The sequence below is a fragment of the Pseudophryne corroboree genome, chromosome 4, assembly GCF_028390025.1.
Source record: "Pseudophryne corroboree isolate aPseCor3 chromosome 4, aPseCor3.hap2, whole genome shotgun sequence".
NCBI lineage: Eukaryota > Metazoa > Chordata > Amphibia > Anura > Myobatrachidae > Pseudophryne > Pseudophryne corroboree.
Window position 1 is genome coordinate 753,022,408 of NC_086447.1, and position 15,477 is coordinate 753,037,884.

The 15,477-nt window shown below is 44.4% G+C and overlaps 1 protein-coding gene across 3 annotated transcripts in view; it reads left to right on the top strand.

Annotated features, from left to right (window-relative positions):
- The window catches only part of CFAP61 (cilia and flagella associated protein 61), an 844,658-nt gene that overhangs the window by 147,176 nt on the left and 682,005 nt on the right, over positions 1-15,477 (top strand). For 2 of the 3 annotated variants that reach the window (XM_063918168.1, XM_063918170.1), the window contains 4 exons: positions 7,142-7,236; positions 9,991-10,074; positions 12,780-12,958; positions 13,664-13,703. In XM_063918168.1, the coding sequence (XP_063774238.1) occupies positions 7,142-7,236; positions 9,991-10,074; positions 12,780-12,958; positions 13,664-13,703 (398 nt within the window). The remainder of the gene's footprint in view (positions 1-7,141; positions 7,237-9,990; positions 10,075-12,779; positions 12,959-13,663; positions 13,704-15,477) is intronic. The other variant, XM_063918169.1, reaches the window with a different exon arrangement.

A 15,477-nucleotide genomic window follows, 5' to 3' on the forward strand; every position in this document is an offset into this window, starting at 1 on the left:
CTCGCAAGTGGACCCCTGGATCCTACAAGTAGTATCCCAGGGGTACAGATTGGAAGTTTGAGACGTCTCCCCCTCGCAGGTTCCTGAAGTCTGCTTTACCAACGTCTCCCTCCGACAGGGAGGCAGTATTGGAAACAATTCACAAGCTGTATTCCCAGCAGGTGATAATCAAAGTACCCCTCCTACAACAAGGAAAAGGGTATTATTCCACACTATTTGTGGTACTGAAGCCAGACGGCTCGGTGAGACCTATTCTAAATCTGAAATCTTTGAACACTTACATACAAAGGTTCAAATCAAGATGGAGTCACTCAGAGCAGTGATAGCGAACCAGGAAGAAGGCGACTATATGGTGTCCCTGGACATCAAGGATGCTTACCTCCATGTCCCAATTTGCCCTTCTCACCAAGGGTACCTCAGGTTCGTGGTACAGAACTGTCACTATCAGTTTCAGACGCTGCCGTTTGGATTGTCCACGGCACCCCGGGTCTTTACCAAGGTAATGGCCGAAATGATGATTCTTCTTCAAAGAAAAGGCGTCTTAATTATCCCTTACTTGGACGATCTCCTGATAAGGGCAAGGTCCAGAGAACAGTTGGAGGTCGGAGTAGCACTATCTCAAGTAGTTCTACGACAGCACGGGTGGATTCTAAATATTCCAAAATCGCAGCTGATTCCGACGACACGTCTGCTGTTCCTAGGGATGATTCTGGACACAGTCCAGAAAAAGGTGTTTCTCCCGGAGGAGAAAGCCAGGGAGTTATCCGAGCTAGTTAGGAACCTCCTAGAACCAGGCCAAGTGTCAGTGCATCAATGCACAAGAGTCCTGGGAAAAATGGTGGCTTCTTACGAAGCGATTCCATTCGGCAGATTTCACGCAAGAATTTTTCAGTGGGATCTGCTGGACGAATGGTCCGGATCGCATCTTCAGATGCATCAGCGGATAATCCTGTCTCCAAGGACAAGGGTGTCTCTTCTGTGGTGGCTGCAGAGTGCTCATCTACTAGAGGGCAGCAGATTCGGCATTCAGGACTGGGTCCTGGTGACCACGGATGCCAGCCTGAGAGGCTGGGGAGCAGTCACACAGGGAAGAAATTTCCAAGGAGTGTGGTCAAGTCTGGAGACTTCTCTCCACATAAATATACTGGAGCTAAGGGCAATTTACAATGCTCTGAGCCTAGGAAGACCTCTGCTTCAAAGTTAACCGGTGCTGATCCAGTCGGACAACATCACGGCAGTCGCCCACGTAAACAGACAGGGCGGCACAAGAAGCAGGAGGGCAATGGCAGCAAGGATTCTTCGCTGGGCGAAAAATCATGTGATAACACTGTCAGCGGTGTTCATTCCGGGAGTGGACAACTGGGAAGCAGACTTCCTCAGCAGGCACGACCTCCACCCGGAAGAGTGGGGACTTCATCTGGAAGTCTTCCACATGATTGTGAACCGTTGGGAAAGACCAAAGGTGGACATGATGGCGTCCCGTCTGAACAAAAAACTGGACAGGTATTGCGCCAGGTCAAGAGACCCTCAGGCAATAGCAGGGACGCTCTGGTAACACCGTGGGTGTACCAGTCGGTGTATGTGTTCCCTCCTCTGCCTCTCATACCCAAGGTACTGAGAATTATAAGACGGAGAGGAGTAAGAACTATACTCGTGGCTCCGGATTGGCCAAGAAGGACTTGGTACCCGGAACTTCAAGAGATACTAAGAAGGGACTTGCTTCAGCAAGGATCATGTCTGTTCCAAGTCTTACCGCGGCTGCGTTTGACGGCATGGCGGTTGAACGCCGGATCCTAAGGGAAAAAGGCATTCCGGAAGAGGTCATCCCTACCCTGGTCAGAGCCAGGAAGGAGGTGACCGCACAACATTATCACCACATTTGGCGAAAATATGTTGCATGGTGTGAGGCCAGGAAGGCCCCACGGAGGAATTTCAACTCGGTCGATTCCTGCATTTCCTGCAAACAGGAGTGTCTATGGGCCTCAAATTGGGGTCCATTAAGGTTCAAATTTCGGCCCTGTCGATTTTCTTCCAGAAAGAATTGGCTTCAGTTCCTGAAGTCCAGAAGTTTGTCAGGGGAGTACTGCATATACAACCCCCTTTTGTGCCTCCAGTGGCACTGTGGGATCTCAACGTAGTTCTGGGATTCCTCAAATCACATTGGTTTAAACCGCTCAAATCTGTGGATTTGAAATATCTCACATGGAAAGTGACCATGCTGTTGGCACTGGCCTCGGCCAGGCGAGTGTCAGAATTGGCGGCTTTGTCTCACAAAAGCCCATATCTGATTGTCCATTCGGACAGGGCAGAGCTGCGGACTCGTCCCCAGTTTCTCCCTAAGGTGGTGTCAGCGTTTCACCTGAACCAGCTTATTGTGGTACCTGCGGCTACTAGGGACTTGGAGGACTCCAAGTTGCTAGATGTTGTCAGGGCCCTGAAAATATATGTTTCCAGGACGGCTGGAGTCAGGAAAACTGACTTGCTGTTATCCTGTATGCACCCAACAAACTGGGTGCTCTTGCTTCTAAGCAGACGATTGTTAGTTGGATGTGTAGTACAATTCAGCTTGCACATTCTGTGGCAGGCCTGCCACAGCCAAAATATGTAAATGCCCATTCCAGAAGGAAGGTGGGCTCATCTTGGGCGGCTGCCCGAGGGGTCTCGGCTTTACAACTTTGCCGAGCTGCTACTTGGTCAGGGGCAAACACGTTTGCAAAATTCTACAAATTTGATACCCTGGCTGAGGAGGACCTGGAGTTCTCTCATTCGGTGCTGCAGAGTCATCCGCACTCTCCCGCCCGTTTGGGAGCTTTGGTATAATCCCCATGGTCCTTACGGAGTCCCCAGCATCCACTTAGGACGTCAGAGAAAATAAGAATTTACTTACCGATAATTCTATTTCTCGTAGTCCGTAGTGGATGCTGGGCGCCCATCCCAAGTGCGGATTGTCTTCAATACTTGTACATAGTTATTGTTAACTAAAACGGGTTATTATTGTTGTGAGCCATCTTTTCAGAGGCTCCGCTGTTATCATGCTGTTAACTGGGTTCAGATCACAGGTTGTACAGTGTGATTGGTGTGGCTGGTATGAGTCTTACCCGGGATTCAAAATCCTTCCTTATTGTGTACGCTCGTCCGGGCACAGTATCCTAACTGAGGCTTGGAGGAGGGTCATAGGGGGAGGAGCCAGTGCACACCACCTGATCCTAAAGCTTTTACTTTTGTGCCCTGTCTCCTGCTGAGCCGCTATCCCCCTTGGTCCTTACGGAGTCCCCAGCATCCACTACGGACTACGAGAAATAGAATTATCGGTAAGTAAATTCTTATTTTTTATTAAACAATGCTGTAACAATACTAAAACCCTGTATGTGCGCAGAGTGAAAGAAGATGATATAAAGATATTTAATTGGTTAAAGCTGGTTACACACTAGAGCGATGTCGGCACGAAATGCCATTTCGTAACAACATTCTGCCTACATCGCTCAGTGTGTATGCATGATTGCGTGAATCCCCGTCGCTCTAGTGTGTACCCACCATTAGAGTGGTTTCACAGTTTACACACGGTTGTCCTTTAATGTTAACTCTGTATAGAGATATATTTAGAAGGTTAGACTGTTTCTATTTTGTAGCAGTCAAAATTGCATTCCCTTTAATCCAACACTGCTACAAATAGCATTTCATATTGCAACTTTGTATGTTGCATTTTCGCACTCTGTTGTCAGGGTTATTACAGAGCTGTAATATTCAGCAAAGTACGGCAGGCAGAGTCCCCTTTTACACAGTATGGCAGGCGGAGCCCCCTTTTAGACATTACGGCAGGTGGAGTCCCCTTTTAGATATTACGGCAGGCAGAGCTCCCCCTTTTAGATAATATGGCAGCATTTGAAGTGACATATGATAATTTATAACATAAGGGAGCCGTGAACTTAGGCACACTGATATACAGTATGCAAGAGAATATGCTGTATATCCTTTTTGAATTTGATACCCCTCATGCTGGCAACATTTATTTTAATGCAGGTGTAATATGCCATGCACACCATCCAGGCTGCCACAACACCTGCTGCCAACTCTGATCGTGGGGTGACAGGGGCAGCCCAGCAGCAGTGATAAACTGCTGCAGCTGCTCCTCTCAGTTTATGCTCCACTGCCGCCCGCTGCCCTGATGATCAGGGCAGCCATGCGCCGGGTGTCCGCTGCTGATAGGGTACGGCCAGGGGAACATTATTGCTACGGCTGCTGATCGCGGAAGGGGGGGGTGGGGACAGGTGCCGGGTGTCCGCTGTTGATGGGATGCCAGCAGGGGAACACTGCTGCAGCTGATCGCGGGGAGGAAGGGGGGACAGGTGCCGGGTGTCCGCTGCAGATAGGGTGCGGGCAGAGGAGCACTGCTGCTTCGGCTGTAGATCGCGTGCGGGAGAAGGGGGACAGGCGCCGAGTGTACGCTGCAGTGGGGGTGCGGGGCAGGTGCCGAATGTCTGCTGATGATGGGGTGCGGACAAGAGAATACTGCTGCTGGTGGTGGTAATTTGGGGGTTGGTAGGGTAGGTGCTGGGTGACCTCTGACGGGGTGCAGGCAGGGGGACACAGATGCTGTGGGTTGTGAACACTGTTGGGGTGCGACAGTGCAGCAGGGTCACTGAATCATCTCCCGCTCAGCTGCTGCATCTGACAGGGATCCCGATGAAGAAGTAGGCGGATACTCACTGTCAAAGTGTCCGCCTACTTATCGTTCAGCTGGGGGACAGTTACCCCTACACTAGAACAATTATTTGGGAAAATCAAACAGGTTTGATTTTCCCAACTAGTTGGACAGACCGTTTCTGGCCGTTTTTCAGCGTGTGGGAGCAAACGGCTGATTATCGTTTGCTCCCACACACTGCCAGATTATCGTTCCAACCAGCCAACTAGTTGGCTGGTTGGAACGATATCCTCCTGATGTATGGCCAGCATAAGTCCTATTTATTTGTATATAGCATGAGAAAATTTGGGGTTGGCATTTGGACGTGGTGCCCCCCAGGCTGTTCTGGCTGGGCATCACCATTTAAATACACAGTCACTTTTATACCATGCTTGTCTATTATTCATGTATGCACATTTTTTTCACATACTCTACACCTTTGAACACTTAGTAGCGACCTTCACACACCTATACCGTAAATTACTTCACTATCACTATCCTTTAGTGTGATGCCCCGGGGGGGGGGGGGGGTCCTTTGCTGGATCATGTTCTGGGGTTCCTTGCATTACGGATGTTGGCCCCATAGTGTTAGGGACCTGCTCGACAAGAGCTAACCTGGACGATTGGTGGGCAGGCCGATATCATTGGCCAATGATATACTAACAACCTCTTTTGATAGATTATATTTTATTATATTGAAATGTAATGATCGCATAGTGCATCTGCATCCCCTTTGTCTGTGTATACTACTTTATTCTCAGCAGCATAGCACCTTTCATTACTGGAGGGTGTGCAATTTAGGGCCATTTCCCCTGGGATGTAGTAAAGCCATAAGCTGCCATAAATCTCAACATTGATAGCAATAAGGATGTGAAATGTGCTGTTTTAATTTTCAATTAATCTAGAGAACTGGGATAGTCTCACATCTAGAGGTGCCCTTTGTACTAACTCATATGCCCAGAAAAGAAAAAACCATCATGTAAGTACAATACAGTAAGAGCAAGCAGACACAAGTGGGTGCATTTACTAAAGCTTCTAAAACAGAGAATTGGTGATGTTGCCCATAGCAACCAATCAGATGCTGTATATCTTTTCTCAGTTGCCTTTTAGAAAATGATAGACTGCATCTGATTGGTTGCTATGGGCAACATCACCAATTCTCTAACAAATACAGAAGATAGAGGTGGATGACTGCGCTGTAAGGACTTTTAGCTAGCCAGGGGGGAGTCTAGGAGTCCCCTAAAAATCTCCAAATAATGGAAAGAACTAAAAAAAAAATGAGGTAGCTCCTCCCTCTCGGCGCTAGTCCTATGCTACAGTGTAAGATAAACTTCAGTTTTCACAATAGATATAATATACCAATATGAAAGGTAAAAAGCAAACAAATGTTTAATTCTGTACAAACTTTAAAATACAGGACAGAGAATGACCCCAGAATGGGAAACAAATCTTACCAGGATGACAATTGTGTTTCCCACTAGTCCTGGCTTTTGCCTTCCAGTGCCTCCTGGACTTTTAGGACATTCGGACTGGGGAAAGGACCAGTGGGAAACACACCCGAAGGAGCCACATGCAGGGTATTTTTCCCGGGAATGCCTTGCATATCACACCTGCGGATCCTATTGTCATCCTGGTAGGATTTGTTTCACATTTTGGGGTCATTCTCTGTCCTGTATTTTAATGTTGTACAGAATTAAACATTTGTTTGCTTTTTACCTATCATATTGGTATATTATATCCATTGTGAAAACTGAAGTTTATCCTTACACTGTAGCATAGGACAAGTGCCAAGTGGGAGGAGCTACCTCACGTTTTTTTAGTTATTATTACCAATTCTCTGTTTTAGAAGCCTTAGTAAATTTACCCCTAGGTTTCCATGCCATTTGCTTTGTGCCCAATTTTGTCTTAAACGTATATTATGAGTATGTATACAGACCTATTTTTCCTCCTGCTCTCAGCTCTGTAGATCAGACACCTGACTAATAGGAACTATACTCCAGACACTTGTGATTTAAGCAACCTTTTATCCAATATATTTTTTTACCGTATTTTCTTGTTTTTATTTTTAAATTAGCACTGGATACATTTGTATGGATCCTAAAACTGACATAGTTTGTTTCCTGCTGGTCTGACAGTTTTGCTTTAATGTGCGTTTTTTTCACCCCCTTTAATAAATCATCTCTATGTCTGCTGTAGTACAAGGCCAGAAAATTCAACTTAGAATCTAATATCTAAAATAGGGAAAATGTTGTTATCCTTGTTTGTAGTGATGTGATTGCACTTACTCTGGGTAATCTGCCACTGTTGATGGAATCCAGGATCACGTCTACCTCACTTTTAGAACACAGCATTCGCCTTAATTAATTTCTGAAAATAAACATCTAATAACACTTTAATTAGTCTTAAGCCATTACCAGTTGTGTCTCACTGTTTGATGTAAACACTGTGACTTTCTTCTAGAAGATGTAATGTTAAGCAGACAAGCAAGTCAAAGGTCGGGTTCCAAATTATTGCAGCTGTCAGACGTCATCAACGTTCAGGAGACAGATGGGAAGGTACAGTGCAATACTTTAATAGGACTTATTTTGAAATCGGCTTGTGTTGTATCATAGTCCTAATTTTTTAATGCGGTAGTAACAAGTATTTCAGAAGAACGATGTAGTTGTTTAATGTAGGGCATCATTTTCTAAGCTGTAGTTATCTTTCTGGCATTCATCCTCAAAATGCTCAGTGCTCATTCATGGTCTACCAAACTTTTTGAGTCACGGCACCCTAGAGTATCAGAATTTTTTTCACGGTACCCCTAGGCTAGAGGTTTCTTATACCCCTTTCAGACCGCCAGCTATGAACACGGGTTATTGGCACATGAACGTGCATAACCCATGTTCATGTGCGGTCTGAAAGGTGCCAGGGTTGAATTACCGGGTCGAGCGACCCAGTATTCCAATTCGGGTAGCGAGCAGGGTTGAACACGTGTTCAACCCGGCTCGCTGTGCTGTGTGAACGAGAGCCGGGTCGATGTGACCCGTTTCCCGGTCACTGTGTGTTGACAGGCGGCACTTGGAGATCATGTGATCCCCAAGAGCTGCCCCCGCCACGTCTCCCGTGTCAGGCTCCCGGGTGCGACCCGCCTCAGGCGGTCTGAAAGGGGTATTATTGAGAAATTTTGGAAAAAAAATATTAAGCTAGGTCAGATGTGTTTATATGTCATCTTTAGGTTCAATTGTGTGGTGAGAGACAGGATTTGCTTCTGTTTGCTCACATGTTTTATTATTGGCAGCCACCAGCACTGGTTTTACCTATTATTATTGACCTTTAATCATTTTATTTAGTCCTGATCCAAGGATCCCCTACAAGTGGGCCGAGGCACCCCAGGGTGCTTGGGCACACCGTTTGGGAACCACTAGTCTAAACACTGCGGGTAAGCTATTTCCATGTTATGCATACTGACTGATGTTAAATAATTACCACTGCATAACCTATGCCAGTTTGCTTACCATCTCTTGCATGAATTCACACTGTGCCTACTCAGAAAACGAATGCATGCTTATGGGCCCAGCAGATTTGCACACATTTTGCATGTCGCACACCTTATGAGAGGATATTTAGTATCGAGATGGGAAGGGGCGTTTTCACCTATTGTAGGAAAAGTTCAGGGCGTGTGCATGTAAATGCAGACCGGGCAGACCAGCAAGTTGGCGTATACACATCTATTAGAAGGCTACAGGGCAGGTGATGACTTGTTGTAAAGGAGGCACATATGCCAGTGCTGTAACATGGCACAAATGTGACCTGTGCCTGGCCAACGTCCCCGCACAAGTGACGTTATGACATCACGGAAGAGAGGGACAGGACTAGGAAACTGAGCGCCAGACACATCCTAATAATGAGCTTGGCAGCTTTACGGACTGTAGGCTGGTGCTACAATACCGCCAACTTCAAGTAAGAGTGATGAGAAATATGAAAATGAAGGGGAAAATAACGGGCCAATTGGGAGAGGAGCTGGTAGAGGTTAGAGGAATATATAACAATTTTAATAAAAGCTTACAGTAGGAATAGTAAGGCAGATATAGCAAAAAGGACATAAATAATAGGGGACAGATATATTCAGCCTGGAGAAGTGATAAAATGGAAGGTGATAACACACCAGCCAATCAGCTCCTAGCTGTCAAGTTACAGACAGGGTTTGAACAATTACAAGAGCTGACTGGCTGGTATGTTATCAACTTCCACTTTATCACTTCTCCAGGCTTAATACATCTGCCCCTAAAAGAGACATTAATTGTCTATTAAGAAAAGAGTAGTGAACAGGTATTGGAGGACGGCCGCAGAGCTGGTCCTAGGCATAGGCAAACTAGGCAAATGCCTAGGGCATTTGGAATGGCTAGGGGCACAAGCAGCTTCTTCTGAATAAAATGATATGCAGCATGCCTATATTCTGTGTGTGACTGCGGCTCTATTTGCATCATACGAAATGCATTACTAATGTGCGGCATTATGTATATAAGGTGTACTACTGTACTTGGTGGCGAAACGTATAGAAAGGGCACTACTATGTGGTCTAATGTGAATAAAGAGCAATATGGTGTGGTGTAATGTGAATAAGGGGCACTACTGTGAGGAGTAACGTGGTACTACTGTGTGATGTAACGTGAATAAGAGACACTATTGCATGATATAATGTGAATAAAGTTGCAGTACTGTGTGGCGTAATTTCAACTGGGGGTATTATTGTGTGGCCATGCCCCTTCCCAGCAAGAACAGGTATCGTTTTGGGCTGCGCACTGAATGTGCACACTGTTCCTATTTAAAATATAGGGGGTAGAAGCATCAAAATGAGGAGTGCTATGGGTGAGGGGTGATGGTGCTGGGAAAGGGGTACAGAGTGGCAGGCGGAACTAGTGTCTGTACAAGGGGGCACCAGCCAAAATCTGGCCTAGGGCATCACTTTGGTTAGGGCCAGCTCTGGACGGCCGGACAGTATGATCAGCAAAATAATCATGTCACTGTCGCCACTTGAGTAGGGGTGATGAGGTAAATGTACAGTAGTTGAAGCACATAGGGCTAAATGTGATAAGTATAATTGGCATCACCACTTGCCCACATCTAGTTACAGACCTGAATTTGAGAGATATCCGTCTTTCTATTGAAAAAAAAATTACATACAGATATGTCCTCACTTAAATATCCTTTTTTCCAGACATACAGTACAGGAGCCTTATCATTAGGTATCTTACATATCGTAAATTATCTGTCTGGGTTTTACTTTATTAGCTTAACAATTATTAATTTTGCTGTCTTGATTTCAGGTGCACGGAAGCCTGGAGGATGTGATGACTCCTTCCAATGAAAATAGCACGGTGGAGGCGTCAAGTGAAGAGCATGACTTAGATGTATGTGATAGTAACTGTAACATAATGTGGTCTTCTAAAAGGGTTAGTTGTACTACAAATTCCATTATGTCATCTTGTGACATCACTAGGGATTCCCATATCGGAGGCAGACCTGTGTTACTGTATTATAAACCTGCTTTAAGGCATTTCTAACAGAGCCAGGTACAGTCAGATATGTCCTCACACATCTTTGCTGTAGTCATGCCACACAGCCCGTCTTGGCACGCCAGGTCGTGTGAGAATATTTTGGCATCGGGCATCACACACAATATACAAGTGTCATATATCAAATTAATCACCACAGTCTTCTCTTGGGTCCTAGTCACATTGCTTTGTGACTAAGGCACATTTATGGTAAAAAAAGATGTCCAGCGTTAGAGTTGCATGGGACCTGGCATCTCACGCTCCATGGCGTACTGAGGCTAGATGTAATGAGGACGCATCTGTATGTGCCTATCATGATGCAACACAAGACAGATGCCAGAAACAGTATGTTTTATTTATTGTGCGGGGTGGGGGTGGGGGTAGGGGTTGCAAATGAAAATAATTTAAACATCTCATTTTTCTTAATGACAAATTCTAAATGACTTACCCTATTGGTAGATCCATTTGCAGGCCGCCGTGAGAGTTTTCCAATTTAATAGCTATCTTTAAAAAAAGTTGTAAATTCTATTAGAAAGGCAAAACCTGGTTTTGCTTTTGAAATAATTGTCACTTTAACTATAGAAGCTAAATTGATGAAATCTTGCGGTTGCCTGCAACTCGCAGACTAGTACATAATTACGGTTGGGATGCTGGCTGTCAGGATTCCGGAGTCGTTCTCCTCACCCTGCCGGGATCCCGGCGTCACCAGACTTGGATCCCAGCACGAGGCCGAATGTCATAGTCCCGGCGTCAAATTCTTGCAGGACTTGGATCCTATAAAAGGTCACTCTGCCATAAAAAACAAAAACATAACTATTTAAAAAACATATATATATTGGGGGAACATTTACATTTAGTAGGGAAGGGAAGTGGAACAGGCTGTGTCAGACTCCGTATAAGGGGTACACTGCTGCAAGCCTGCAACTTCTGTATCCAGAATCTCACGAGGGGCTGTACTGTAGGGAGTACACTGTGTTGACTCTGCTGTTATAATTATAACTGTGTGTCCACTCCAGACTCAGAGTCTCACAAGAGGGTGCGCTGTACCCTAGTGCGCTTTCTTCACGTGCATCAAACCCTGTGATTCACGCAGTTTGACGGGAGCTGGAAGTTACCGTATTTGCCGGCGTATAAGACAACTTTTTTGCCCTGAAAAACATGCCTCCAAGTGGGGGGGTCGTCTTATACGCCGGGTGCACTTCAGTTGGGATAGACATAGCTGCCATAGTGGCCTTCCGATACTCGCCCGGTGCCCATAGTGGCCTCCCGATGCCCACCCACCTCATTCTAAATACCATCCAGTATCGCGCGGTATCCAGTGCGGCCGCGGCGGGTCATCAGCGTGGCCCACCCCTTGTCTACGCAGAGCTCGCACATGCGGACTTGCGCACTAGTGCCAATTACAGGGAGATGCAGGGACTGGCCGGAGGCGCTGCGGTCGAGTTGTGGCCGTACAATGGTGACAATGACAGGTACTGTAATGGCACTAATACTAATACTAATGGCACTCATGTGAAACCGGTAACAATAAATGCACACAGGGGTATACTTTTATACATTTTACAATCTGATGTTCTTTTACGTTTTATTTGGTGTGTGGAAGGTGTGCGGAAGAGGGGGTAGTCTTATACGGCGAGTATATAACAAACTCTATATTTTTAGTGGAAATGTTGGGGGTCGTCTTATACGCCGGCAAATACGGTATATAAAATATATTGTTAATTCATTTCTATTGTTTCTACTGTTTGGTGCGCAGTGACCCTAGTGCGCTTTCTTCACTTGCATCTAACCCATTGATTCACGCAGTTTCCCTGTCGCTTCAGGACTTGGTTTGTTAACCTGTGCATATATTTTTTTATATCCAACATAAGTCCAGCATAAGGGTGTGTGGGAAGGGACCAAGGACAATTCCATCTTGCACCACCATTCATTTCTCCCGCTGCTATGTGTCAGTGTTTCATAGATATGCTATAAACTGCCGTGTGTTTGTGCCGCTGCTCTGTCGCTTAGTAAACCAGCCAGCTCGCTGCAGACTATGGCCTTAAGTGGATGAAAACAACATTGTGAGCTGTAAGGTGGTCAAAATTGTCTGCAATTGACTGGAAATTAATGGTATTGAGGTAAATTATACTCAAGGGACAAAAAAAGTCCCAAATTAAGTGATTTTAGCTTTTTTTCTACATTTAAAAAAAAAAAATCCAAATCCAAAGACATTCACTGCGGTTTGCCAAATCCAAATCCAAAGGCGGACGATGAATTAGAACCAAATCCAGCAAAAATGGCCTGTCGCACATCCCTAATAGAACCTGTAGGTGGTTTTGGTGACTTTCATCACTTGAAATGATAAAAAGAAAAGTATTGTAAGAAGTAAAAGAAAATAAAGAAAAACATGGAGCATTCAATCTATAGCACTGGTTATACCTCTGTGCACAACACACTTTCTGGTGCCGCAATTTAGGATTAAGTCAGTATACAAAACTGTGCCCATTGCCTTAGTCCTGCCTGTACTGGCTGGTGATGCCTGGTGTAACAGAACATTTCTGGTCTCGTCTTTTTTGCAGCACAACAGATTGCCGAGCAGAGCTTCTATTGAGGATGATGCCATCAAAGGTGTGAATTGCAGGACCCCTGAGACACCCAGCACAGCAGTAGAGAGCCAGCCTTTCCGTCCCATTTACAAAGGAGAAGTCACTGCCTTTTGCATACAGCTGTTTTGCATCAGTGAAATGCATGAAACAAGGCAAGAGCAGCCCACTTGATTAGAGTATTGTTTTTTTGTTTTTTTGTTTTATATAAACATACCATTTGTGATTTATGCATGAGATTAGTTAATACAGTAACGGTGTAAGAAATCATTGTTTAAGACATTGGGCTCTATTTATCAAAGGGAGAAAAATCGTATTACCAGCGAGTCGCACTAATGGAGAGTTCTGCTTCCCTACACTTTCTTAGTTAATATCTCTTTATCCAATGGGGACGGGAGTAAGGGAATAAGGTGTTGCAGTCCGGTGGGAGTTCTCTTCTAGGACCAAGTCCTTTTTTTCACAACGCATTTGCCAATTTTTGTTTATGCTCTCAACAGGGGTTGAAGGAGTGGAGCCATTTTTAACGTAGGTGTCGTGTCATTGTATGTATTTTTTTGTACAATGATCTCATCCATGTGCTGAGCTGTGTAACATATTGTGCTTTATAAAACATAATGGGGGGAATTCAAATGTTTGAAAAGTCGGTTGGGTGTATGTTTTTTCCTGTCTATTAGATAGAAAGTAAGTGTACCAATGCAACTGGTTTATCAGACAAATGCGTTACTTACTGTGTATTATAATGAAAGATGCCGACACATCTGGGAGCACTACTAGTCTGGCTAAAGATGTTTTTGTACTAATTGTGCTATACTGTATGGGTGTGCTAAAAGTTATTTTTGTTTTGTGTTTTTGTATTTAAGGTCTATGGACTTTTTGAAATATGTTTTCAGTCTTTTTCCCGTAAGTATAATTGATTATAATACAGTTTAAATATGTGCTATTACATTATATAAGTAAGGCCACACTAATGTTACTATGCTCTGTCTGTCCCATTTTGAAATGAAGTAAGGACAGATACATAAAAACAGCTAAAGAAGTGTTAGTAAAGATATGTGATAATAAAGTTATAAGATAAACTGAGCTAAGAAGATTACATTTATTTCATAATATTACATATTTATGTACAGTATATGCTTTGTATTTATATTTCTGTTGTGCATCGTGTCTGCACTGAGGCCATTAACTGGACATTACACCTAAAACCAATAGTAGTATGCAACCGAAGATTGTAAGACATAACAGAAGATAATATGGCAGCACTTTTAAATAGATCTGTAGCAGAATCCTCTAAATTGAGAGAAGGATAAATCCTTCTGCCTCCACAGAAAATCATGACATCTAGGCCACACTGATGTTTTGCTTGATAAGGGGCCTACACACGGTGCGATATTAACTACCGATATGGACTATACAGTCCATATCGGTAGAAAACATATTGTCCCACTGGATCGGTATCGCAAGGAAACATAGACTGTGCAGGCAGGCCAATATTGACTATATCGGTGGTTCATGCCTCCGGGCAGTTCAAGGGAAATGGTATAGACAATATCGCTCATAGCCTGAATCGCACCGTGTGTACCCGGTATAAGTTAGCTGTGGCATCTTTGCTACCTGCCCCACCATTAAGTTATCACCTGCAGCTGGGTTGGTCCCCCATCTGTCCTGCCTGTAGCTGGTCCAATCCATTTGGAAGATGAAACCCTACAGACTTCTACAATGGGGGAGACAACAATAGCCATGGGATTTAGGGGTTGTTGTTACACTTTTGTGTCCAGGGCCATTTAGTCCTTATTCCCGGGGAGATGTACATTTAAGGGATTAGCAGGGTGCGTCCTGCTCTGCTGATGGCCCATGTATTCCAGGACTAGTGTGCTCGGAAGGGTATGTGGGAGTTGGGAGTGCCTTTGGATATCCTAGTTAATGTCTTGCTAGGTCATGATCTGGGCCAGCTGCTTTCTCAGTATGTTCCAGCAGTCAACCCCTGTGACCCAGATGCAGTGACTGTGAACCCTGCTCAGTCTCAGGAACTGCATGATGCCGCGGAAAGCCCGTGTGGCCAGGAGGCAGGTCAGAATGTGAAAAGTCTTGTCAGCTACCCCTGATTCTGAGGTCACCCTTAGTGGGCTGTGGGAATATGAGGGTCAGTAGGAGAAACTATTCTTACCAGTTGCCAGTTCTATCTTTCTACAATTATAGGTACAGGAACGCCTTATTTTGGCAAAGTATTATAAAATGTTAAACACAGAATTTTAGACAAAGAGTCACTATATTTTATGTACAGTATGTCAGTCATTGATATTGTAGGTTATGGACATACGAGGATTTATATATCTCATCCCATATTTTATTTCCATGGAACAGAACCATTCAATCACCAAATGATTTCATAATCTGAAAGGACCCTCTATACTATAGCATTATAAAACAATAACGTGCAGTTCATGAAAATTCACAGACAAGTTTGTTAATAAATATTTGTTCGTTTTCTATCCCTTTAAAATATCCTCATTTGACCACTTCAATTCCTGGATTCTATACTACCGTCTCAGCTGGATAATAGTTTCCTCTTAATGATCTTGTTTTCCTTTGAAAGTCAGTTGTGAAAACTTTTCTTTATTTACTTTGTTGTTATGGTTTAACAATTTCAATTCAGAATTTCAAATTCATCCTACTT